Genomic DNA, 23,650 nt, shown 5'->3' on the forward strand with positions numbered 1-23,650 from the left:
GGGCCTAGAAGCCCATGCTCCACAACAAGAGAAGCCACCACAATGAGAAGCCCACATGCAGCAACGAAGACCCAATGCAGCCAAAAATAAATAAATAAATAAATTTATTAAAAAAAAGATGAAGCCAGATGATTAAATAAATGTTAACAATACTGGACAATGAATTATGATCAGAGAAATGCAAAGTGTCATGGAACACATAGTGGGGACCACCAACCCAGTCCAGGGTCTAGGAAAGGCTACCCAGAGGAAGTGATGTTTAAACAGAGAGGTAGGAATTGGCTAGAGCAAGGCAGTGTGTGATTGTGTGTGTGTGCGTGTGTGTGTTCCTGGCAGTTGCAACAGCTTGTGCAAAGTCTTGGAGGCTTGGAGGCAACAGAAGAGAGCATGGCATCGGGAGAGACTGAAATGTGTTCAGAATGTCTAGAGCAGAACTGTGCAATAGAATTCTCTGCGATGACGGAACAGTTCTATCTCTGTGCTATCCAATGTGGCGGCCACTAACCACATGTGACTGTGAGCATTTGAAATGTGGCTAATGTGACTGTAGAACTGAATGTTTGATTTAATTTTATTGTAACTGACTTAAATTTAAATAGCCACTGAGGCTGGTGACCTTACATTGGACAGCACAGGTGTTTACACTGGAGTGTAGTGTGTACTTTCAATCAGAGATGAAGGTGGAATGTGGAGAAGGGCATCCAGACTGCACCGGCTTGGTATGGACTTTGCCTTTTATTCCAAGTGTCGAGGGAAGCCACCAGTTGGGGGGAGGGGAGTTAGGTGATATGGTTTTCATTTTTGAAAGATCACTCTCGTTGCTGTAAGGAGAATCGATTATGGGGGTGCTGGGGACAGGAGTGAAGCAGGGAGACCAGCTTGAAGACAGTTGTGGTCTCCCCGGCAGGGATGATAGTTGCTTGCATCAGGCAGAGATAGAGACAAATTGGTAGGTTTGGGGGTGTGGGGTTCCTGACGGCTTGGATTTTAGGAGTGAGGGAGAGGGAGGTGACCTAGGGCTGGATACTTACTTGGATGATGGCTGCGTCCCCAAGCCCCAGCGCTGAGTCTGGACCAGGGCTGGTATGGAAGGGAGGTCTAATTTTGAAGCACAGGCCGGCCTCCTGTCCGCCCCTGCTGGCTGGTGCTGGAAGCGCCTTTAGCTCAGGGAAGGAAGGCAGCGGCCGTCAGGGCCCCTGGCTGGGGGCCTGGGGGGCTGGGGGAAGGCCCCGGAAGGTCGGGTGGGCGGGGTGCATTTCCAGGGGGAGGTGCTGGGCTGAGTCTCTCCTTTCCGGGGGGCGGCCACATCAGCTCTCCCTGCCCTGCGACGGGTCAACCAGTTCCCAGGCTGAGCCACATGGCCGCTGGGGGGCAAGTGGTGGGGAAGGGGAGGGGTGGATGTCCGTGCAGTGGGACGAGTCCCCTCCCCGCCCCACGCGACACGCCAGCTCCCCCCGAGGCAGGGCCCCGCACCCAAGGGTTGCCTCTGACTGCCCCCCCCGCATCTGGGGGCCTCAGCGGCAGGCAGTGGGGTGGGTCGGGTGGGAGGAGGGGCGTGTCTCCCCAGAGAGGGTGTGGCCCATGGTCCGGAGGGTCAGTCTCCCGGCCAGCGGGTCCTGCCGGGGGAGAGCTGACCCCGCTGCGGCCAGGCGGGCGGCCGGGTGGGCTGAGCGTGCGAAACGCCGACGGACCCAGCCGGCTCGCGGGGCTCCCAGCCAGCCCACGCCCCTCCGGGCCGCACTTCCTCGGCAGCCCCGCCGCCCGCCCGGACGCGCTGCGCGCAGCCTCCGCCGAGCCGGTGAGTCAGGGATGATGCGGGCTTCCCAGGGGCCCGGGCCCCGAATCCTGACGGTGAAGGGTGGCGGCCAGGAAGCCCGGGTGGGCGCCTTGCTCCCCCAGCCCTGAGCCAGGGTCTTCGAGGGGCTCCGGCTCTCTTCTCCACCTGGCCTACCAGATCCTTCCTCCCCGGCCGGGAGGATGGGGGGTCCGGGGGTCCAGCGGCTGGGCAGATAGCTGTTGCTGCGGAGACTTGGGAGCAGTGGGCTGGGAGGCAGAATGGTGAGGGGCTGGGGACATCAGCCAGGCTAAATGGCGTGTGGCCGGGAAGGACGCCCCAGGGTGGGCAGAAAGACGCAGGGTCGAAACTGCATGATGAGGCAGTCGACAGGCCCCGGCCTCTCCTGCTGCTGTGGGAAGATGCCCCCCGCCGGCCCCCCGCCCACCTCCCGGGGCTGAAGCTGCGCAGAAGATGGTCCAGGCCCTGACCTTCCCACCCTCCGCTTCCCGTCCCCAAGCTCTGCTCTCCTCCCTGCCCCCTTCTCCTCCCCGCCAGCCCCGCTGTCTCCCCCCCTCCCCAACTCTGGACTCTTTTTCCTTCTTTCTGCCCACCCACTGGGGGGGGCCCCCCGGGGCTTCCCCCTCCCCGCCCTGGGGCCCCGCCCTGGCGAGCGCTGGCGGCTGTGGTTTCAGCTCTCCCGGGAGGTCGAGGTGGTGCCCTGAGCTGAGCTCCCCCGCCTGGCCTCGGGCCTGCCAGGGAGCTGCTGGGTGAGGGGAGCTTGCGCACCAGCGAGGCGTGTCCCTCCTGCTGTGAAGCCCCTAGAGACCCTAAGGCACAGAAAGGTGGCACTCCTCAGAGACTGAAAGTACAGACGGGCCCTGAAAGGTTTTGAGACCTGAAGAGGAACGTCCCGGTAGGCCAAGGTGGTTTCAGACCAGGCTCTGCCAGCAGCCTGGGACCTTGAGCAAGTCACTTCCCCTTTCTGAGCCCTAGTCCTCCTGGCAGCAAAATGAGGGGCTTGATAGGCCAGGGGTTTTCGAGCGGTTTCCCCAGGGCACCCCACACCCCCTGTGTGGGAGGTTGAGTGACCTGCCCCACCCAAAACTGCATTTTTTTTTGATGTAAATATTGGCCACTGGGCAAGATGTTGTGTAGAGAAAGGGTTGTGCTGTTAACACAGATGTTTTCGGACCAGGGGCTGTGGCCTCTCAGAGATCAGGAAGTCCCAGAGGGACAGTCAGGGACAGTTGTGGGCCCTGTTCCTCCAACAGATCCTGGTCCTCCCTCCTCTTGCTCCCCTCCCCGCTCCTGTTGGGCTGGCCTCGCGCGCTGGCTGCTGGTCTGCTTGTACCCAGCTTCTAACCCTCTCTGGGCCCGGGCTTCAGCCAGCCCTCCTACCCCCACGCCTACTGGGAGGAGCGGATGCCTGTGACACTTCCGTCCCCACAGAGGTTCCAGCCAGAAGGAACAGCCTCGCCTTAGGATGGCCTCGCCCTCCAGCCCTCCCCCTTTCAGGCTCGAGACGTCAGATGGAGGCCAAGAAAGTGGTGCCCAGGTGGACAGAGGAAAACTGGGCGGTGGTGCCAGGCCGCCCCCCATGGAGTCACCATTCCAGGGCGAGGACCGGAACTTCTCGCCTCAGATCAAAGTGAACCTCAGCTTCCGAAAGGCGGCAGGTGCCAGGTGAGGCAGCAAGCGGGGCGGGGGGGGGGGGCGGGGGGAGCCGGGGGCCTCGCCGCCAGCAGAGTCAGACTGGGTGGCCTAGCCCCGCCCCAGTGCCCCTGTGCCACAGCCTTGGGGGTCCTGGGTCTGGCCCTGATGGCTCCTGGGCCCGACAGGCTGAACCCTGCTCTGCTCTCTGGGGTTGCTCCTTCCAGAACCTTCCCCGTTCTTGGCCTTCTGCCTCCTGGGGTTGTGTTCTTCTTGTAGGGACATACTCTTTCACCTCCTGGCATGTCCCTTGTTGGTGCCGTCCCCTTCCCAGCCACAGGCCCTGCGGGGGGGGCTAGCAAGATCCACGCTCCAGTCCAAGAGAATCAAGGACATCTGGAAATGTCCCGGGTGTTCCCGGGCTCTGCTCCAAGGCTGGACCTGTTGCCCTGGGGTCGTGGACTCTGGGGATTGAGGACGGTGGCCTCCTGCTCGGAGCCACCTTCACTGTGACCTTCCCGTGATGTCTTCTAATTCAGACTGTGGGAGCCACTCTCGCGGGAGCGCCACCTCCAGTCCTGTGGGTGTGGGGGAAGGGTGCACCTGGATCCCCGCAGTGTGAGGTCTGACATACGAGGCTGGAGAACCTGCATGGGCCAGGCAGCACTCTGCCAGGGAAGCCCCTCCCTCCCTGCTCATGCCTGGGACTCGGCCCCCAGCCTTGGCCTCCCAGCCCAGAGCCGCCTGTCCTGTTTGTGCTGCAGGACCGAGGTCAGTTCAGACCAGGGCAGGAGAGGATGCTTGCAAGGCTCCTGGGAGCGGGGTCACCTGCCCGAGGCAGAACTGGCCCCTCGATGCCCTTTGGTGCTTCAATCTGTGCTCCCGTTGGGCCTCCCTATCTCAGGACCGTGATGCCGCCCTGTGACAGGAAGTGCTTTGTCCAAATAGCCTCTTCCCCCGGCCGGACTGCCCACGGGACTCCCCAGTCAGCCGCAGTGACCTCTTGGTCACGTCGTGGCCGCATGGTCTGTTGGACGGATGATGCTGCGTCTGGCCAGGCAGCTTCCTGCCCTGTCAGTCACGCGATCATGGCTTAAAACATGACTGATCCCAATAATCCCCCCACTCATCAGAGCCCTCACCCCTTTCTTGGTTGATCCATTCCATGGCAGGCCTGAGGGTCCCCAAAGCATCAAACAGTCCCCCCTTTCTTGTCCCTTCATATCTGCTGGTCGTGGTACCAGGAGCCCCAGGGGCGAGCCCAGGCAGGGATGCCCACACACGCTGGATTCAGAAGGGCTACCGGCCCCTCCTGGGGCCTTTCCCGGAGGTGTGGCTTCTCAGGAAAATTCTGTGAGCGTCTGGTGTCCGCTCTGGACCCCACGCCTCTGAGAAACCTCCGTCTGTCCAGCCTGGCGTCTCTCTGGGGTGGGGAGTCGGGGTCTAGAGTTGGTTGAACAGCAAGCACCCCACAGCCCGTGAGCTCTGCACCATGCGGCTCTGGGAAAGTTACTCCACCTCCTTGTTTGTCTGATGGAGAAAATAGAGATTACTCACGCAGGGCAGAAGCGAGGGCCAAAGGGGCAGTTACTCTGTCGTTTGGCCATAGATGGTTTCGGAGAGGACGTGGGGCTTTCTTGATTTTCTTGGTGGAGGCCAGCGGCACGTACGGCCCCCAACAGTCCGTGGGCACCTCCGGTGGCCCCGCCCCGCCCCAGAGCCCAGCTCAAGAGCCACGAGGAGCTCCTGTGCTGAAACGGACAGTGAAGCTGTTGCGAGCCGCGGGGCACCTGGCGAATGACAGGGGGTGCCTGCAGCCAGGACGCGTGGCCGGTGCCCCAGCCGGGCCCCTCCTCCGGGGGTCTGAGCACTTGCGGTCTCCTTGGCCTGCCTGGGTGCGTAGAGGCTCTCAAAAGGCTCCCGTGGGGCTCCTGGGCCCCAGAAAAGGCTCCCTGGGAAGCGGGACTCTCTGGGGGCCCAGGGCTCTCCTGCAGCGTCAGTCACTAAGCACATCCCCACAGCCAGCCAGACCCAAACCGCTTCGACCGTGACCGGCTCTTCAGCGTGGTGGCCCGGGGGGTCCCCGAGGACCTGGTGGGGCTACCAGAGTACCTGCGCCGGACCAGCAAGTACCTCACCGACTCGGAGTACACAGGTAGGCCTGCTGCTCGGGCCAGAGCCGCCGTGTGCTGTGCCGAGACCAGGCCGCCGGCTGGGTGGTGACCGCAGTCAGCAGCTGAAGGGCGAGGAGGGGCGGTGTCCTAGCAGCCCTCCTCCCAGAACGACTGCAGGGGCCCTGCTGACAGAGCGGAGGACAGCCCGCTCCCCCTTCCACTCACCGTACCGGCTCCCAGCCTGCCTCTGCCGCCCTCAGCCGTTTCACTGGCCGAATGGATGGATATTCACGGCCTTCCTCAGTGCAGCCTTTCCCTGTCTCTCTCTCTCTTTTTCAGTAACAGCATCGCTGAGATCTAATACACGTACCTTACACTTTATCCATCTCAGAGCATTCTTTGCCCCAAATCTAAATATCTGTATTGTTTGGGGATATCTGATTAGGAAAAGAACATGTGTGCCTTCTAGAAGGTTCAAATAGTAATGAAATGTATAAAGCTGAGGGTAAAAACAGTCTGTCATCCTGGACCCCTGATAATGATTTGGGGTACATCTTTTCAAACTGTTTAAATACATTAGGCGTACATTTACATAAATGGGGTCATGCCATTGATGTAAATACATAATGATGTGCTTGTAATGGGCTTTCCCCCAACTTAGTCCATTTCAGTACACAGGCCTCTAACTCAGTCACTGTAACAACCTGCAGTTTCCCATCCTGTACATTTACCACAATTTACTTAACTAACCCCTTATTGGTGGTCATTTAGGTTGTGTGTAGTTTTTGGCCTCAACACGCTGTGTGCCAGGCCCTCTGTGGGCTAAGAATTTTGTATATAATTCCATGTGATCCTTACAATAACCCTGGAATGGTCCCATTTTACAGTGAGGAAAACTGAGGTTAAGAGAGGCCAAGGGGCTTTCCTGGTGGCGCAGTGGTTAAGAATCCGCCTGCCAGTGCAGGGGACACGGGTTCAATCCCTGGTTCAGTGGGCCACAACTACTGAGCCTGTGCTCTAGAGCCCATGAGCCACAACTACTGAGCCCACATGCCACAACTACTGAAACCCGCGCGTCTAGAGCCCATGCTCCGCAACAAGAGAAGCCACCGCAATAAGAAGCCCACACGCCACAACGAAGACCCAACGCAGCCATAAATAAATACATTTAAAGAAAAGAAATACTGCTCCAAATGTTCTCGTGTAGACAGTGTTGCACACATGACGAGCTATGTCTTAGAAACTTAATTTCTAGGGCAGAAACTGTAGTCATACCTATTGGTATTCTAACACCTGTTGGCTGTAGTCTTAACTCCCTGCAGCATGGCTGGGCTCCCTCCAGCCAGCCGGGGTGCTTTGGGGCATGGGCTCACTGTACAGGCGGGTGGGTGGCCTGAGCACCGCGGTGACCACCCCCCCTCCTCCCACAGAGGGCTCCACAGGGAAGACATGCCTGATGAAGGCCGTGCTGAACCTTCGGGACGGGACCAACGCCTGCATTGAGCCGCTGCTGCAGATTGACCGGGACTCCGGCAATCCTCGGCCTCTGGTCAATGCCCAGTGCACAGATGAGTACTACCAAGGCCACAGCGCCCTGCACATCGCCATCGAGAAGAGGAGCCTGCCGTGTGTGAAGCTCCTGGTGGAGAATGGGGCCGACGTGCATGCCAAGGCCTGTGGCCAGTTCTTCCAGAAGAAGAGCCAAGAGACCTGCTTCTACTTCGGTGAGGAGCCTTCTTGGATAAATTGAGCTGCAGAGGGGGTAAGGCCTTGCCCAAGGTCACAGGGTTAATGTGACCCTTAAACCCAGATCTGTCTGACCCTGAGGCTCATGCTTCTAATAGCTAGGCCGCCTGCAAAAGCAGTTTGTCTTAAGAGGTGTTTTATCCTTGTCTGGCCAAGGAAGCTCGCCACACATGAGCTCAGACCAGGGCAGGGGAAGGGGGGCGTAGAACTGATGTGTGATGAGACTCGACCAGACGGGGCCTGGAGAAAGGGGTGTCTGGGCCCCGGCAAAGAAAAGAGAAAGAGGCAGGGGGGCGGGAACCCTGGTTGGCAGGCTCCCGTTCTGCTCCCTTAGATGGTAAAGAGCTTTGGGCCCCTCTCCCTTGGGTCAGAGCTGGACAGAGCCACCTTGACTGGGGCTCCTAGGAGGATGCGGGGCCCGGGGCCTTCTCCGCTCACTGCACTGGCCTGGGTGGGCCCGGGACCCCAAGGCAGTGCGTATCCTCTCCTGTGGGCGCCTGACCCGCCTCAAGGAGGTCCAGGGAGCGTGAGAAGCAGGCGGGTGGACGCTGGGAGGCCCGAGGCCCAAGCTGTCCCCTCGGCCCCCAGGCGAGATGCCCCTCTCTCTGGCTGCGTGCACCAAGCAGTGGGACGTGGTGACCTATCTCCTGGAGAACCCGCACCAGCCCGCCAGCCTGCAGGCCGCCGACTCGCTGGGCAACACGGCCCTGCACGCCTTGGTGATGATCGCAGACAACTCGGCCGAGAACACAGAGCTGGTGACCCGCATGTACGATGGGCTGCTCCAGGCGGGCGCCCGCCTCTGCCCCGCGGTGCAGCTCGAGGACATCCCCAACCTGCAGGGCCTCACGCCCCTGAAGCTGGCTGCCAAGGAGGGCAAAATTGAGGTGAGTGGCCAGCCCCCCTTTCCAGGAAGCAGCAGGACTCAACCCGGGATTTCTGCAGAAAGAGCCTGGGGTGGTGTCTAGCTCAGAACAGTTTCAGCCTGCACCTCTCCTGTGTGTGTGTTTATTGATAAATTACACATGAGCTACAGAATGAATATATTACATTTTAAAACAGGGATTTTATTTTATTTATTTATTTACTTTTGGCTGCGCAGCTTACAGGATCTTAGCTCCCTGATCAGGGATTCAACCCAGGCCACGGCAGTGAAAGCGCCAAGTCCTAAACACTGGACCACCAGGGAACTCCCAGGGATTGTTTTTTTAAGTCACTTGGGTTTCTTGATTAGGAGACAGTCTTCTCATGTTCTTTGCTCTCAGGTTTTCTTCGTATTGATGGCTAAGTGTTCTTGATAACGAACGTATCATCATTTTGTTTACTATAACAGTTGCAAATTTTTCTCCCAGTTCAACATTAAAAAAAATTTTTATGGCATTTTTTGCTACACAGAATTTTTACATTTTTATGTATCCAAGTGTTATTATCTTTTCCTTGGTTTTGCTATTGCTTAATTCCTTCTACAAGGTTTTAAAACTTTGTGTGTCTGCATGTGTATGTGTGCACGTGAGTGTGTATATTCCATATCCATATTTGCTTCCAGACTTTTCTTTTGCAGTTTGATTTTTAATGCCTAAAACTTTGATTTATCTGAAAGTTATAGGTTACCCTTATAAAGAGTAAGCACGAGGGACTTCCCTAGTGGTCCAATGGTTAGGACTCTTTGCTTTCATTGCCAAGGGCCCGGGTTCAATCCCTGGTTGGGGAACTAAGAGCCGCTCGGCCAAAAAAAAAAAAAAAAAAAATTAGCATGATCCAGCTTTACTTTTTTCCCAAACGACTTTCCTGTTGTCTGATCCTTATTATTAGGGGAGCTTACAACCCACACAGCTGACACAGGGCCCAATGCTTAGAACACAGGTATTTTTAAAGGTTAAGATAAAAATAAACGTAAGCGGAAGTTTTATGTTTTTTTCCTGCCCTCCAAGGTCTGTGGGGGTGTGGGTACCTCTCTTTGCCGTCTAGAGGCATGACTGTGTGGCCTATGGAAGCCGCTCCCCAATCTGGGAAGCCTCCCCACCATTCCTCATTTGTAAAACCAAATTGCTTCTGGACCTGTCCGGGTTAGGGGTGGCTTCTAGTCTGTTGAAAGCTCTAGACTCTGGCCACAAACGTGCACACACGTGTGTAGCTGGTAGCCTCTGATCTCATGGGGCCTTAAGGACCCTTGGATTGGGGGTCCCTCGGCCATATGAGTGTCCAGGAAAGAGGCATTGGGGCAGGAGTGCGGAAGGAAGAGGCAGGCTGGCATAGGCGGGTGGGTGGGAGTGTCTACATGGTGGCTGAGTGTGCGTGGACCTGTGTAAGAGTTCATACGCGCAAGGACCCGTGGGTGCAGGGCGTGTTCGCGTGTCTGGGCGGTGGGCAGCTCTGTGCAGGCCAAGCTCACGTGCCTGCCCTGTAGATTTTCAGACACATCCTGCAGCGGGAGTTCCTGGGGCCGAGCCAGTCCCTTTCCCGCAAGTTCACGGAGTGGTCCTACGGGCCTGTGCGGGTGTCGCTGTATGACCTGGCCTCTGTGGACAGCTGGGAGGAGAACTCAGTGCTGGAGATCATCGCCTTCCATTGCCAAAGCCCGGTGAGCCTGCTTCACCCCGGGGGCGGGGGTGTGTGTAGGGGGCCTGGCAGAGCTCCCTGCAAGGTCCACAGTTCGGGGCTGCCTGCAGGACCGCCCCTGCCCTTTAACCGAGCAGTCGGGGTGTGGCTGCACGTGCGAACCCGGCCGTTGGGCACACGCTTGCTCCACACGCCGGTCCCACCCGACACGGGGGTCACACCGGGGTCCCGGTGGCTACCACTGGGGGCCTCTCTGTTGACCAGCACCTGCTCTGGACTGGTCACTCCACAGCCATGAGGGTGGGGTGGCGGCCGGCGGGGAGGGGTCGTTCGGGGCTCCGCACCCTCTCCGCTCTCCCCTGGTGCCTCCACATGTACTTGCTGAATGCGCCTCTGGCTCTCGCCTTCCCATCCCAGCACCGGCACCGAATGGTGGTTTTGGAGCCGCTGAACAAACTGCTGCAGGAGAAGTGGAATCTGCTCATCCCCAGGTTCCTGTTCAACTTCCTGTGTTACTTGACCTACGTGTCCATCTTCACCGCTGTCACCTACCACCAGCCTGCCCTGGACGAGGCAAGGCAGGGAGGGGCACATCCTGGGGAGGCCTCCTGGAGACAACCCTGGCAGAAGATGGGGCAGGGATTACAACCCCGTCCTGCAAATGCTGACCGGAGGCCTGACCGCTTGGTGGTCCGCCCACAGCGCTTACACAGCTGGTCACGATATGGAAGTAACAACATAGTAGTAACAACAACAGTAATAGTACTTACTGAGTGTGCAGCACACGTGAGAAAGTATTCAAGTGATTGACGACGTGTGTTAATGTATTTAATTAATTTCACAACAACCCTCTGAGATGATGAACTCTTATCATCGCCAGTTTACTCTTGAGGGAAGGAAGGCACAGAGAGTTTAAGGGACTTACCCAGTGTCACACAGGCTGTGAGTGGTGGAGTTGGGATCTGAACCCAGGCAGTCTGGCTCCAGAGTCCGTGTTCGCTCTGCTGCTCTGGGGGCCTCCCCACAGCGCTCACGAGGAATGGGCCCCCAGCCTCGCTCTCAGCGGGCAGCTGCCGGGAGGGGACCCCAGGCCCGACCCGAGTGTGTCTTCGTGCAGGACTTCCTCCCGCTGGAAGTGACTGCTGGGAACTCCGTGCTGCTGCTGGGCCACATCCTGATCCTGGTCGTGGGGGCCAACATCCTCATGGGCCAGGTGAGGGCTCCTCCCATCCCCCACCCCAAACCTGGAATTCTGCTACAAGAAGCCTGGGAGTGAGTTCACGACAGTCCCTCCATTTACGGGAAACTGAATCCCACACCTGGTCCCATCCTGGCCAGCCTCAGGGCAGCTGAGGGCCGAGGGTTCCGGCCTTGCCTTTTGGGCTGGGTACCCTCCCTGCTGTGCTTTCTGGGGTGCCCACGGGGCAGCAGGTATCTCTATGATTCCTTGGCAGTGCCGGCTCTGCTCCCCTGGGAATGGAGCTGGAAGCCCCCGACCCCAGGTCCCTGGCTCATTCCTCACTTGGGGAGCACAGAAGGGTAGCGGCAGGGGGAACTCAGCCCAGTGCCTCCAGCACGGCCTCTTCAGGGGAAGATGCTGCCAGCTTGCAGGAGACAGGCTGGGCCGTGGCATTGAGACTCGTTGAGTGAGTCTTTGAGAGTGGGCAGGACTTAGGCACCAAGGCCAGGTTGGCTGGAGCACCCGGTGGTCCCTGTGAGGCCAGGGAGGGGAAGGGAAAGGAGCCTCTTTCACCACATGGAGTGTGAGTTCTCCACCTGGATCCACAGGGAGACAGGAGGCCCCTGCCATTGTCTGGGTGTCTGCACTTTTTGGAAATAGGGTCCAAACTTTCTCAGCTATCAGCAGGACTCACGAGCACCCCCAAAGTTCAAAGCTGCCGCCCAAGCCCCTGAGGTGGTCCTGGCGAGACTTTTACAAGCAGGCCGGCCGGTGGCCCTGAGGGCAACGGGGCTGCTTGTGGCCTGGAGAGCAGGTGTCACGGCCTGTCCTCCTCCTTCCCCCGCAGCTGTGGTACTTCTGGAGACGCCGTCTGTTCATCTGGATCTCGTTCATGGACAGCTACTTTGAAATCCTCTTGTACGTGTGGCCTCACTCCTCCTCCCCTGTCTCCTGCCTGGGAGGGGGCACCAGGCTGGCTTTGGGGGTGAGGACCCTGGGCCAGGGAGCTCCAGGAGGCTGGGAGCAGCTCGCAGACCAGACTCCGGAGTCGGGCTGCTGTCCGGTCCGGGTCCTGAGCATGATGGTCACATCGACCAAGCCCTCGCTCTGCACCAGTGGAGCCTGAAGTCTTTACACGCGTGTCTCCCTGAATCCCCGCCGACACTCTCTGAGCCGGGCATTATTACTGTTACCCCTGTTGTACGGGGAAGGGAACTGAGGCCCACGGGGGTTGAATGCCTTGCCCGAGGTGGAGGTCAGGATGCTTGGATCCAGTCCCAGAGGTGGAACTTCTCATCTCTGAGAGCGTGGGGGGCGAGGCAGCGGGGGCCAGCGCTGGCCACAGGAGGCCTGCGAGCTGAGCCCGCCCTGCCTCCACGCAGCCTGGTCCAGGCGCTGCTCGCCGTGCTGTCCCAGGTGCTGTGCTTCCTGGCCATCGAGTGGTACCTGCCCCTGCACGTGTGCTCGCTGGCGCTGGCCTGGGTGAACTTGCTGTACTACATGCGCGGCTTGCAGCACACGGGCATCTACAGTGTCATGATCCAGAAGGTGAGAGGCAGGGGTGGCCCCGTGCAGCCAGACCGGGCAGGGCTGGACACCGCACCCCGGGGGGGCTCCCTGTGGGCCCAGCAGGCAGGTGCCTCCCCCAAGCTGAACCACCCACCGGCTCGTGCCTTCTAGGTCATCCTGCGGGACCTGCTCCGCTTCCTCCTGGTCTACTTAGTCTTCCTTTTCGGCTTCGCTGTAGGTAAAGGCCCCCCTGTCCCCCACCCACTCCTTGCCCCGCCTCGAGGCTGCCCGCTGGTCTCCCCAGGCTGAGGACCCCCTGCCTCTCTCCTCAGCACTGGTGAGCCTGAGCCGGGAGGCCCAGGACCCCGGGGCCCCTGCGGGCTCCAACAGCACGGAGGCGGCGGGCAAGGGGGACAAGGAGGGCAGCACGGCCCCGTACGAGGGCGTCCTGGACGCCGCCTTGGAGCTGTTCAAGTTCACCGTCGGCATGGGCGAGCTGGCCTTCCAGGACCGGCTGCGCTTCCGCGGGGCGGTGCTGCTGCTGCTTCTGGCCTACGTGCTGCTCACCTACGTCCTGCTGCTCAACATGCTCATCGCGCTCATGAACGAGACCGTCAGCAGCGTCGCCAGCGACAGCTGGAGCATCTGGAAGCTGCAGGTGCCCGGCCAGGCGCCCCGTCCCCTCCGGTGTTCTGGGCCCGGCAGGAGCGCGCACAACCCACCGAGCTGGGCCCCCGCGTGGGTCCGGCCCTCACGGCGGCCTCCCTCGTCCACTCCTTCCTGCGCGGGGCTGCCGTGAGGCTGCAGTAAGGCCTGAGGGCGGTGCCTGGCACACAGTAGGTGCTCAGTGTGTTAGTCACCATCGTCATTAGTATTAAGTGTTTCCTGAGAGCCTGGTGCAGGGCTAGGCACAGTTCTAGGCTCTAAAGACCCGGCGGAGAACAAGACGGAGACCTCGCCCTCATACAGCCCCCTTCTGTGTTCGTCGCTTGTTCCGTGGGGTTGGCTTGGTGGACGAGGCAGGCGGGATGCGCGATCCTGGAGCTGGCCCAGCCTGGAGGAGCTGGGGGAGCAGGGGCTCGGGTAGCTGGGAGCTGATGTGACACCTGCCTGCAGTGGAAGCAAGAGCTGCTGCTTGACTGGGGAGGGTCGGGGGTGGGCCTAGGCAGTTGGTGCAGGGAGAACCTCGCCTGGGGGGCTGGACTGTGTGACCAATTCACCATTGACCTTGGGCAAGCCCCTTCTCTGAGCCTCACCTGCAAGGTTCTGTGCCCGCCCCCCACCCCCAGCTCGCTTGTGTGATAGCAGCAGGCACAGGTGACGTTCTGTACCTGAGGGAATTCTAGAACCTGTAACGATGCAATCGCAAGGAACTGTAGGGCGCTCGTCACATGCTGACTTCCCAGCAACCACCCAAGGCATACTGGCCTCAGTCTGTAAGTGGGGAAAGAGACTCAGAGGGATGCAGGGCCTGACACCACATAGGTAATCAAACCTCGGGGCTGGATTCAAATCCATGCACTTAGCAGATGCTGAGTTCTGCTGTAAAGTGCTGGCCGCTCTGTCTGATGTATCCTTTGTCCCCAGAAAGCCATCTCTGTCCTGGAGATGGAGAACGGCTACTGGTGGTGCAGGAGGAAGAAGCAGCAGGCAGGTGTGAGACTGACAGTTGGCACCAGGCCGGACGGTCGCCCCGATGAGCGCTGGTGCTTCAGGTGAGTGGAGAGGCTGGGGGAGTGGGCGGCCTGGGGACCTTGCTGAAAACCAGGCGACAGCGGCTAGGAGTCAGGTCTGGTGGGAAAGGCAGGGCCTCGGAGCGCCGGGGAACTCCGCCCTGGACAGGCGAGGTCAGAGATGCTGGATCTCATAGGCCCGGCCTCCACTGCCTGCTCTTCCAGTCTGGTCACCTTCCTGGCCCCCTGACTGAAACTGGAGGTCCCTCCCCAGTGGTCCCTGACCGACTCCTTCTGCCCTGACATGGGGCACAGTTAGGAGGCCAAGAAGTCAGAGGCATCCTCGGGTTAGAGCATGCTAAGCTTCCCCTGGCTGGTCTGCTCTGCCCTCCCAACGCCCCCGTCCTGACCACGGAGGCTACAACCCTTCCACGGAGAGCAGACGCTCCCGTGGGGGCGGGAACCTAGTGACAAGTGCACGGCCAGCAACACACTTTCCTGAGGTAGCAGCCAAGCAAGGGCGGCGGGTCTTAGTCACATGGAGTAGCCGTGAAAGGGCCCCAGAACCTGGGAACACACAGATCCAGCTGATCTAGACTCCTCTCTGGATGCTGGGGGCAACCCAGGTCACCGTGAACAGCCAGAGGGGACAGACGCCTGTTCCCCCCTGTGGGCGCCTGGCCGGGGCGGCAGTCTGAGAGCCGAGAGGACGGGGCTCGCGGGGGCTGCTGGGTGGCCCAGCGTCCTGCGGAGAGAAGCCCCGTCCGCCTCCCGGTCCTGGCGTGCACCCCTGGGGGCCCCTCTCCTGGGGCAGAGCGCGCTGCCTCCTCGCCTCCGGGAGCCTCACAGCTGCCCTGTGGCCCGCAGGGTAGAGGAGGTGAACTGGGCTGCGTGGGAGCAGACGCTGCCCACGGTGCGCGAGGAGCCCTCGGGGCCAGGCGGCCCTGGTGAGTAGCTGTGGAGTGAGTGCGTGCGTGTGTGTGTGTGTGTGTGTGTGTGTGTAAAGGGTTTGCCCCTTGAAGCGGCGCTCCCCCCCTCCTCCCGCCCCCCCCCCCACCGTTGCCTGGGAAACCGGCTCTTGGGCACCCTCCCCTCCCTCCTCCTCCCGGCCTGGGCGGAGCTGCCAGCAGGGGGACAAGTTAGGGAGGCCCCCCAGCCCCGTGGCTCCGCCCCGACAGGCCAGCCTCGCTGCCGCTACACCGCTGAGAGGCCACTTCCTCCGCCTTTGCCCCCGTCAGGCCCGCGTCCCCTCCATTCTAGGGTGGCGCTGGCCCCCTCCACCCCGACTCCTTCGTCCCCCTCCACGGCCGGCAGGCGCCCACCTCAAGTCTTCGTTCCCCCTCCTCTCCTTTCTCGTGCTCTTTCCCACCCCTCCACTTGCCGTGGCCACCCAAGACCCTGTACGTGGAGTCTCCTCCGGCCGCCCAGGCTCCTGGGTCCCTGACCGCGGCCCTCACTAAGCGACAGCTTTCCTGCGCACCCGTCTTTGTGTCGCCCTTCCTCCGAGTCCTGCCGTCCCATCCCTGCAAGACTCGGAAAGTGCCCTTGTCCCTCATCTTGCCCCAAGCCACCCCGACTCCCTACCCCACCCGCCTGCCGCCGCCTCCAGCTGGACATCCCCAACAGGAACAGCCCTGGGCTGCCCTACCGGGGCCTTGTACGTCGGCCCGCCCCTCCCGGCCCAGGCAGGAGGCCTTGCGGGTCTCTCCTCCTCCCCCTGGTGCTGAGGGTCCTCGGGACCTCCGGTGGCTGAGGTCCAGCCACGGGCCTCTCTGCCCTGCCCCCCACCTCTCCCATGTCTGCACCACGGGGTGGATGCTCAGCCGGCACCCAGACCCCAGACAAGGCTTTAGGTCCGGGCTCGTCCTACTCCAATCCCTCTTACGTAGACGAAAACTACACAGCCTCACCACACACCACCTCCCACTCCCTGGCAGGCCGCACCCCTGCCCCCGGGGGTCAAGGCCCAAAGCCACTGTCCAGCCCCCTCCCCGCATCTCCCTCCATGTGCCGGCCGGTCCCTCCCCAGTGCTCCTCATCCCTTCCTTTCCTGGGCTCTTGTCTCTGTAAGTGCCCTGCCATCCTCTGGGCGTCCCTGCCCCACCTTCCCCACCGCTGGCGGTGGGGTCTCCTCTCTCCTCTGAGCACCTGACGCTCCCCTCCCTCTGGCTCCTCAGCACATCACCTCGGGTGTTCTGGCCTCTAACACAAAGGCCTGTCACCTGCAGGGACTTTCAGCTCCTGGGAGGAGGTCCCTGACTGGCACCTGGCAGGGGTTCAGGAGATGCTTGCGGAAGCAGGGAGGCAGGAGAGGGATTGCTGGGGACCCCGAGGCTGCTGTCCCCTGGCATGACGTGGTTTCATGGCTGTTTCCCTGGTGCCTGCGTCCTGGGGACACTCCCTTCATCCCATTCACAGGCGCCCTGAAGAACCCAGCCCTGGCCTCCCAATCCAGCCAGGACAGTGCCATGGAGGAAGACCACGTGCCCCTCCAGCTCCTTGAGTCCCACTGATGCAGCAGGGGGCCGGGAGGACAGAGCACGGAATGTTTCCAGCCCCACCTACTGGCTCTGGGACCTCAAGGGACTTCGGTGGCAAAAATAAGTAATTTCTTGTGGTTAACTCTCTTGGAAACGTTAGTTGAGTAAAGGTACTTGGCCCCAGGACTTGCCTGGTGGCGCAGTGATTAAGAATCTGCCTGCCAATGCAGGGGACACGGGTTTGAGCCCTGGTCCGGGAAGACCCCACATGCCGCGGAACAACTAAGACCGTGTGCCACAACGGTCTCTGGAGCCCACGTGCCGCAACTACTGAAGCCCGCGTGCTCTAGGGCCCATGCTCTGCAACGAGAAGCCACCGCAATGAGAAGCTCGCGCACCACAACAAGAGTAGCCCCCGCTCATTGCAACTAGAGAAAAGCCCGCGCACTGCAACAAAGACCCAACACAGCCAAAAATAAAATAAAAAAGAATTAAAAAAAAAAAGGTACTGGGCCGCTGGGCTGGTCGGCGTCTGCATGTCTCTGTGAGCTCACTTCTGTGTCTGGGGCCGGGCTGCTCCCGCCCTCTCCTGGGCACAGGGACCCTCACCTACCGCCCCCCAGCTGCCCTCTTCGGGGTGCAGGCAGCTGGCCGAGGTGCTGTGCCTGCTGTCACCGCAGACGCGAGGTGGTGGACACCAGCAAGCACAGCCGTCTGTCCTTCCTCTCCCACAGCCTCCAGACACCCCTTAAAGCCACCCCAGGACGTCTCTCAAAGCCTTTGCGCTCCTGGGCTTACTTAGTTCAGGCTGTGGATTATTGCCTCCTCTCCCCGCTGGCTTCCTGCGCAGTTCCCACCCTTCCAAGCCAGAGGGACCTTCCTGAGACACAAGGGCAACAAGTTACCCGCGTCTCTGAAGGCTTGAGAGGCTCCCGGCGCCCACGGGGGCCCTAGCTGGCATCCCCAGCCCTCCGCGGTTTTGCAGACGCCTCCCTGCTCTCCTTGGCACTTGCAGTATCCTTCGCGCAGGATGGTGGACCTCGTGTGTGTGTGACTCCTAGGCTTGGCTCTCCCTAGAAGCCTCCCCTCCCTCCATTAAGATGCTACGCTTATTTCTAAAACCAGCTCAAAAACCTCTGTCTCACTACCGCCTTTCCCATTTTCACCATTAGGGTAATGTGTGTTCGTTAAGACGTGCGTGCACGGGTTGCATGTTTTTTAAGTGGCAAGAGCCGAGCCTGTTCCCACACTGGGACGGAGGGAGAGGTTTCGCCGCTGGTGAGACGGGGCACAGCTGGAGGAGTCCCGAGGGACAGGGGACGGAGGAAGGAGACTGAGAAGGGGAGTCCGAGCGCAGGGGGCTGGAGAGGCTCGTGCAGGGAGAGCAGACGGCACCACCCCCCCAGGGCCAGGAGCAGCTACGGTGTCTGCACGCTTGCTGCGCGCCCAGGCTCTACAGGGTTTCAAGGGCGGGATCGCACGTGATGCGCAGAACCGCCGTCTGTGGCCTCGGTCGCTCCACCTTCCAGAGGAGCAACCGGAAGCTCACGACGGCGAACTCTTCGCTCGGGACCGCGAGGCGGCGAGGCGGCGGGACGACGAGGCGGCGAGAAAGCCTCCAAATGGCGGGCGCGCACTGGCCCCGCGCACGCGCGCTGGGGCTCGCTGCGCCCCTGTGACCCAGAATTCCACGGCCTCGGAAGAGACCATAGGCTCTGCAGGAGGGGGGAGTCCGGGGACGGCGCCTGCACCATTAAACGGGCCGGAAGTTCCGTTGAGTCTTTTGCCATGATCCGCCTCCCTTCTGTGAGGCGTGGAATGTTCCGACTCCTTAAGAGGCTGGGACGGTGGAGGTCTGGCCTTTCTACCGTAGGTGTCGGGCGGCTGGTGGTGAGTTCCTCTAGGCCGGTCCGCGGGCCGCAAGGGCGAGGGAGCCAGCGCTTTTCTAATTTCCCGAACGATGTCCTCGGGGAGCCTAACTGGAGGGCGGCGGGAGGCTGCGTCCACGCGGGCCTCGGGGCGGGCGCCGTGGCCTTGTGTCCGAGTTTGGGGGCCGAGGCCTGAGGACCGCGTGCGCCTTTGTCCGGCCGGGCAGCCGCCGTCTCGGGACCCCTGACCCCGGGCTCGCCGCTGGGAGTGAGCACCCCCCGAGAGAACTAGGTAAGCGGGGCTGCCTGCACCCTAGGGCGCGGAACGAGGTTCGCTGTGGGGCCGCGAGAGAGGCTTGCTCGGCTATCCTGATTCCGTAGGAAGTGCCGTCAGATGCGAGGACTGACGATTTCTACGCCTATCCGACCGCAGTCGCTGACACCTGATGCTTTACGTTACTGTAGCTGCCAGAGTCTGCCCTAAATGCACGTCCTAATCCTTGTTTCAGAGGGCAGACACACTCGCTTTTGGAGACGGGAGCAGCACCCCTACCCGACGTTGAGAGCCAGTTTGGGTAAGGATTAATACGTATTGTAATTTAGCCGTGTCAGTCTTGCAACCTTAAATGCACTGATAACTGCCTGATGTCTTGTCACTGTTGTCACTTTCATGCGTTTGACATAATTATGCACTGCCTCGTTGCATAACTGCAACGGTTAGCAGGTTGCAGCTCCTAGTTATGTCTAAGCTGCATCTGTGTTCAGAAGCAGATGCCTTAAGGCGGTTTTAGCCGAAGCCCGGGTCTCTGGGGCGGTACTGTGGTGAGGTGCTTGGCTGCTCTGATGAAATCACTAATAGGAAGTGCCGTCAGAAGCGATAACTGACGATAACCGTTCCTGGCTGACTGCAGTCACGCGTCCTCACCAGTAGCTGGTGCCCAGGAGTAAGCTGGTCTGAACTGTGACCCGTGATCTCTCTTCACCCAGGTTGCAAGTCAGTGAAGGGTGGCCAGTGCGTGATCACCAACAGCTGAGGATGGGAGCCCAAGCGTTGGCCTGCTCCGAGGTAAGCTAGCTTTGGGCTCTGGAGAGGTTCGTGGTTGAGGAGGCCTAGCTGTTGAGTTGACTCATGTGAAGTTGCTACTGGACCAGATATTGGCAGTGTCGTCCGGCTGACCTAATACCTTGTGTCGGTGCAGCCCTTGAGCATTATTGAGAGAATATCTGAGAATGATTTTGGTTCGGGATGTCTGGACCAGACTGCAGAGCCCGCCCAGGAGTTCCTTTTGATGTCATGGCTGTATAGTCCTGAACAAAGTGCTTATCTGCTCTGAGATGCTCTGAAAATTGACAGCCTTAGGTTTGTTTGCAATAACGTGACTGAACGGAGGTTAAAGCAGTGGCAACTGCCTCCAGTTGCTTTTGGCATCTGCTCTGTGTCCATGGGTGCCTCATTCATCCCGCCAGGTTTTGAGCACTGAGGAGTGGGATCGGCGCAGCAGAGTTCTAAAGCGGGCGGCAGTGGCAGCAGCACCACAGCCCAAGAAGAGGTAAGATTTGGTCTGCACAATGACCACCCCCATGGTAGAATGGATAAGCAGCTAGTTTTGTGGAAACGGATTTGCAGAAAAGGATATCAAATGATGAAATCACCTAAAAAAGCTGGAATTACCGGCAGATTGTGTGGTGGTGAACCTACGGTTTTCTGAAGATATCTTTTAGGCTGTGAATGACTGTTCTTGGAGTATAAAGTAAGATTAACTGATACTTAGTTTCCTTGCAGGCTATGCTGCAGCAGGGGCAGAATTTGAAGTCCAAAGGACCAGGGGCGGCCATCAACTTGGACCCTGAAAACCTAGGCTCCCACATTTGGTGTAGAAACACCCACCTTGTGCTGATTATCAGAGGGACATTCTTACCAATGAGAGAGCCAAGAAATGGATTTGGCATTTTTCTGGGACCGCGCGGACTGGCACTTAATGGTGTCATTAAATTCATGAGTTTTCTTGTATCGTCCCTTAACCAAAAGGAGCTTTTGTACTTTTAAATATTGTATGAATGTGTTCTTGGGTGAGAGCCTGAGGTTTTTGAACTGGAAACTTCCTTAAATTTCTATCTCCATGCAGTTAACCATAAACAGTGTAATAAAAGTGTGGTCTTTGGTATTGGTTCTTACAAATGTGTATTTGAGGAAAAAGTCGTTTGATCACTGCTGACATATTAGCGGTCCAGGTGTTAGTACTTGTCACCTTCCCTTAAAGTAGGTCTAAGCTGTTCTCCCCTCTTGAGACTGGGGCAAAAATCCCAAAGCATTTTAAGGCATCTGTAACACGTGAGTCCAGCCCCTGTCCCTCTGGGCTCTGTCTGCCCTTCTGCATAGCCTCCCTCTAGCTCCTGAAGCTCTACCCCACACCTGCCCGGACAGCAGCAGGCAAGGTCCCACCGTCTGGCTCTTCACCCACCCCCATCTTGCCGCCTTCTGGTGTGAAGGTCTTGGCTACCCTACCTGGCATGAGGCTGGAGGCATGTCAGGCTGTGCTTCCCTAGCCCTCTGCTGTTTGCCTGAGGGGTTCTGGTTCACCAACACTGGGCACCCAGAATGATTTTCTCTAGCTGAAGAATGATTGGTTCCCAATCTCCCTGGACTTGCTAATTGTGCCTGAAAGAGATGACTTTCTAACCCGTAGGCCTTGGGTAAGGGGAAGGTAGGGTGAAAACCTTGGCTTTCTCCCCTTGGGAACCTCCAGTTTATTTTTTTCCCCTTCTCCCAGTTGTCTTGCTTGGAGGCACCTCATCTTTGTGGTCCTGGGTTTTCGGGAATGTGCTCAAAGTAGCAAGGATTACTTTGGGGACTCCATGGAGAGGGATTTTATGGGAAAAGGGTCCTTTTAAAAGGAAGCAAGGCTCACTCTGGCCTGTACCCTAGGAACACTGACGCGTGTGGAGTTCCACTAGTCTGCGGAGGTGCTGTGCGGTTTCTGAGTGGCATGCAGTGTCTGCCCCAGACTTCTAGGATGCCCTAAATAGTGAAGGGTATCGGGGGTGGCTGGTCCCGTGGCTAGGCTTCTGGGGTCACAGGCTGAAGGGTGAGCCTTGTAAATGGAAGCTGAGACCGAGAAGTTGGTCCCAAGGAGCCTGGGCGCCACAAGGAGGAGGCAGACACCCCTCAGTCCAGATGGGGATGAGGCTCCTGGGGTCTCCGGCAGCCAGTCCCCTGCCCCAACCTTCAGCCAGGAGCTAGAGATTCCGACCTGCCTTGATCAGGGGCACATCCAGCATCTGGATATTTGTAATTCAGGACTGGCAAATCCCGGGTTAGATGCAGAGCCCCCACCCACTACACTTCCTTTTCTGGGGGGGAAAGCTCTGACCGTTCACATTAACTCAAGCCTCCAGCATCCCCAGCCCCTACACGGCACCCGCAAGTTGGGAAGCTGAGGGTTGGTTCCTCTTGAGCCAGGGATGACTGCTCAGGAGCCAAAAGGCAGATGTGGATTGACAAGGGGGTGATGGAGAGGACCAGAGAGGAATTACAGTCCTCCTTTCCTAGATGCTACCATCTGGCTTCCTGGGTCGGGGGAGGTGCTGCCAGGCCCATTCTGGATGGTGGCCTGCGACCCCGCTGGGAACGCCCACCCTGCCCCAGCCATCCTACCCCAGCAGGACTCCCTGGAGAGGCCCCCACCTCCCTGTCACGTCTGAGATGCACCTATAGTCTCCCTGCCCTCCTGGGCCCCTCCAGGGTCCTCCTGGCCCACAGTCTCGTCCCGGGCCTCATCCCCGCTGCCCGGGCCCTCGCCCAGCTCCAGGATGGTGGGCAGGTGGCCCTGCTTGGGGGAGCGCTTGCGCAGGCTGAGCAGGAAGGGCTGGGGCAGTGAGAAGATGTCCACGTTGTTGCCCAGGTCGATCCACGTGACGCTGGGGAACTTACTGGGGTCCTTCAGGGCGTCAGTGAGGTCGCGCAGCAGGGCCCGCGTCAGCCGGTTGCCGTTGAGCGCCAGCGTGGTCAGCCGGGGCAGCGTGCTGAGTGCCGGCAGCAGCTGCAGGACCATGTCGTCCGTGAGGCCCGTGAAGCCCAGCTCCACGCTATCCACCTGCTCCCCGCAGCGCTGCAGGTAGCCGGTCACCCGCTCCAGGTCACGGGGGGTCAGCGGGATGCCAGACAGGTCCACTGTGTTGTCCGGAGGGCTCCCGGCCAGGACTGCCTTGAGGCTGAAGGGGAGACGAGACAGCAGGGTTCAAGCGGGTGGGGCAGGCGTTTCTCCGGAGGCAGCCTCCACTCAGCCCTCTGCCCACGGGGCAGAAACCAGGGGCCCCGGTCCCCTTGCACTGCCCTCATCTCAGCCTGGCTGCCCAGCGGGCAGAGCCTGCGGATCACAGGGCAAGGCCCAAGTGTTTCTGCAATGACTAGGGGGACATTCTGGGGCCAACGCCGGGGTCTGCACTGGACTCCTTCCTTCCTACTTTTTTTTTTTTTTTTTTTAATTATTTATTTATTTTTTAGTTTGGCTGCACTGGGTCTTAGTTGCGGCACGCAGGATCTTTCGTTGCGGCAGGCGGGCTTCGTCCCTCATGCGACCCTTAGTTAGTTCCTTAACCTCTGCGCCTCTGTTATTTGCCTGAGAAATGAAGCCAACTGGGTACCACAGGGTTGTCGTGTGAAATAACAAACGCAGTCAGAACGGCGCCCTGTGCAGGAGGGTGGCGGACGGCCGAGCTCCCAGCTCCCTGACGAGTGCCACAGATCTCGGAGGCCCCTCCTTCAAGACCATCTTCCCCGCCAGACAGAGGGTCCTTGGGGGGGCCCTCGGGACAGCAGGCGGGGGAGGGCGCAGGGGCCCCGAGCCTGGGTGGGCTGCTGTCCCCCCCCTTCCACTCCCTGCCGCCCGCCACCCCTCGCTCTTCTTTCTCACCACCCGCTCCCTTGCTCGGGGGCCCAGATCTCCCAGCTTCCAGATACCCCAGGCGAGCCCCGAGGCTCCAACCCTGGGAAGGACAGGGAGTTGGACGGGGCTCAGCACCTGTTACCGGCAGCAGCCCTGGGATCACAGCTTGGGCTTCCCATCAGCCTCACAGGAGAAAAACCAGGCCAAG

At 59.7% G+C, this 23,650-nt stretch overlaps 2 protein-coding genes, 1 long non-coding RNA gene and 3 other non-coding genes across 10 annotated transcripts in view; 5 read left to right on the forward strand and 1 right to left on the reverse strand.

Moving 5' to 3' along the window:
- Window positions 1–1,740: 1,740 nt before the first annotated feature.
- On the forward strand, window positions 1,741–17,156 carry TRPV2 (transient receptor potential cation channel subfamily V member 2). 2 transcript variants are annotated; one of them, XR_009698216.1, is made up of 16 exons: window positions 1,741–1,798; window positions 3,227–3,460; window positions 5,449–5,582; window positions 6,972–7,265; window positions 7,876–8,174; window positions 9,695–9,868; window positions 10,264–10,419; window positions 10,964–11,059; window positions 11,874–11,944; window positions 12,409–12,574; window positions 12,707–12,773; window positions 12,868–13,193; window positions 14,123–14,250; window positions 15,076–15,155; window positions 16,627–16,812; window positions 16,919–17,156. XR_009698216.1 is itself a non-coding variant. In XM_061174983.1 (15 exons), the coding sequence occupies exons 2-15, from the start codon at window positions 3,261–3,263 to the stop codon at window positions 16,719–16,721; spliced, it is 2,286 nt and encodes a 761-aa protein (XP_061030966.1). In that variant the 5' UTR covers window positions 1,741–1,798; window positions 3,227–3,260; the 3' UTR covers window positions 16,722–17,156. The 2 variants fall into 2 exon arrangements, 1 of the variants encoding a protein (XP_061030966.1); XM_061174983.1 differs by having other exon boundaries at window positions 16,627–17,156.
- Window positions 17,157–18,526: 1,370 nt separating this feature from the next.
- LOC133079569 (uncharacterized) lies at window positions 18,527–20,721 on the forward strand. Of its 4 annotated transcripts, none has more exons than XR_009698240.1 (5): window positions 18,527–18,578; window positions 19,066–19,131; window positions 19,544–19,622; window positions 20,024–20,106; window positions 20,340–20,721. It is a non-coding gene; the product is annotated as an uncharacterized LOC133079569 (long non-coding RNA). The 4 variants fall into 4 exon arrangements; XR_009698237.1 differs by having other exon boundaries at window positions 18,544–18,848; window positions 18,938–19,131; XR_009698238.1 differs by having other exon boundaries at window positions 18,546–18,848.
- Window positions 18,922–18,985, forward strand: LOC133080980 (small nucleolar RNA SNORD49). Its single transcript, XR_009698656.1, has one exon. It is a non-coding gene; the product is annotated as a small nucleolar RNA SNORD49 (small nucleolar RNA).
- Window positions 19,393–19,463, forward strand: LOC133080979 (small nucleolar RNA SNORD49). The gene has a single exon (XR_009698655.1). It is a non-coding gene; the product is annotated as a small nucleolar RNA SNORD49 (small nucleolar RNA).
- Window positions 20,195–20,267, forward strand: LOC133080998 (small nucleolar RNA SNORD65). Its single transcript, XR_009698675.1, has one exon. It is a non-coding gene; the product is annotated as a small nucleolar RNA SNORD65 (small nucleolar RNA).
- A 9-nt stretch (window positions 20,722–20,730) lies between the features above and the next one.
- The window catches only part of LRRC75A (leucine rich repeat containing 75A), a 35,724-nt gene continuing 32,804 nt past the window's right edge, over window positions 20,731–23,650 (reverse strand). Inside the window, exon 4 of the mRNA XM_061175107.1 lies at window positions 20,731–22,768. Coding sequence (XP_061031090.1) covers window positions 22,249–22,768 — 520 coding nt within the window. The 3' untranslated portion in view covers window positions 20,731–22,248. The remainder of the gene's footprint in view (window positions 22,769–23,650) is intronic.

This window comes from Eubalaena glacialis, chromosome 19, assembly GCF_028564815.1.
Source record: "Eubalaena glacialis isolate mEubGla1 chromosome 19, mEubGla1.1.hap2.+ XY, whole genome shotgun sequence".
Taxonomy (NCBI): Eukaryota; Metazoa; Chordata; class Mammalia; order Artiodactyla; family Balaenidae; genus Eubalaena; species Eubalaena glacialis.

What these genes read in the sequence shown, in the direction of transcription:
- TRPV2 (XM_061174983.1), top strand. Translation starts at nt 3,261, where the DNA reads ATGGCCTCGCCCTCCAGCCCTCCCCCTTTCAGGCTCGAGACGTCAGAT. An exon ending in CACCGACTCGGAGTACACAG is followed by an intron (nt 5,583 to 6,971) that starts GTAGGCCTGCTG and finishes CTCCTCCCACAG; the next exon opens with AGGGCTCCACAGGGAAGACA. An exon ending in CCTTCCATTGCCAAAGCCCG is followed by an intron (nt 9,869 to 10,263) that starts GTGAGCCTGCTT and finishes TTCCCATCCCAG; the next exon opens with CACCGGCACCGAATGGTGGT.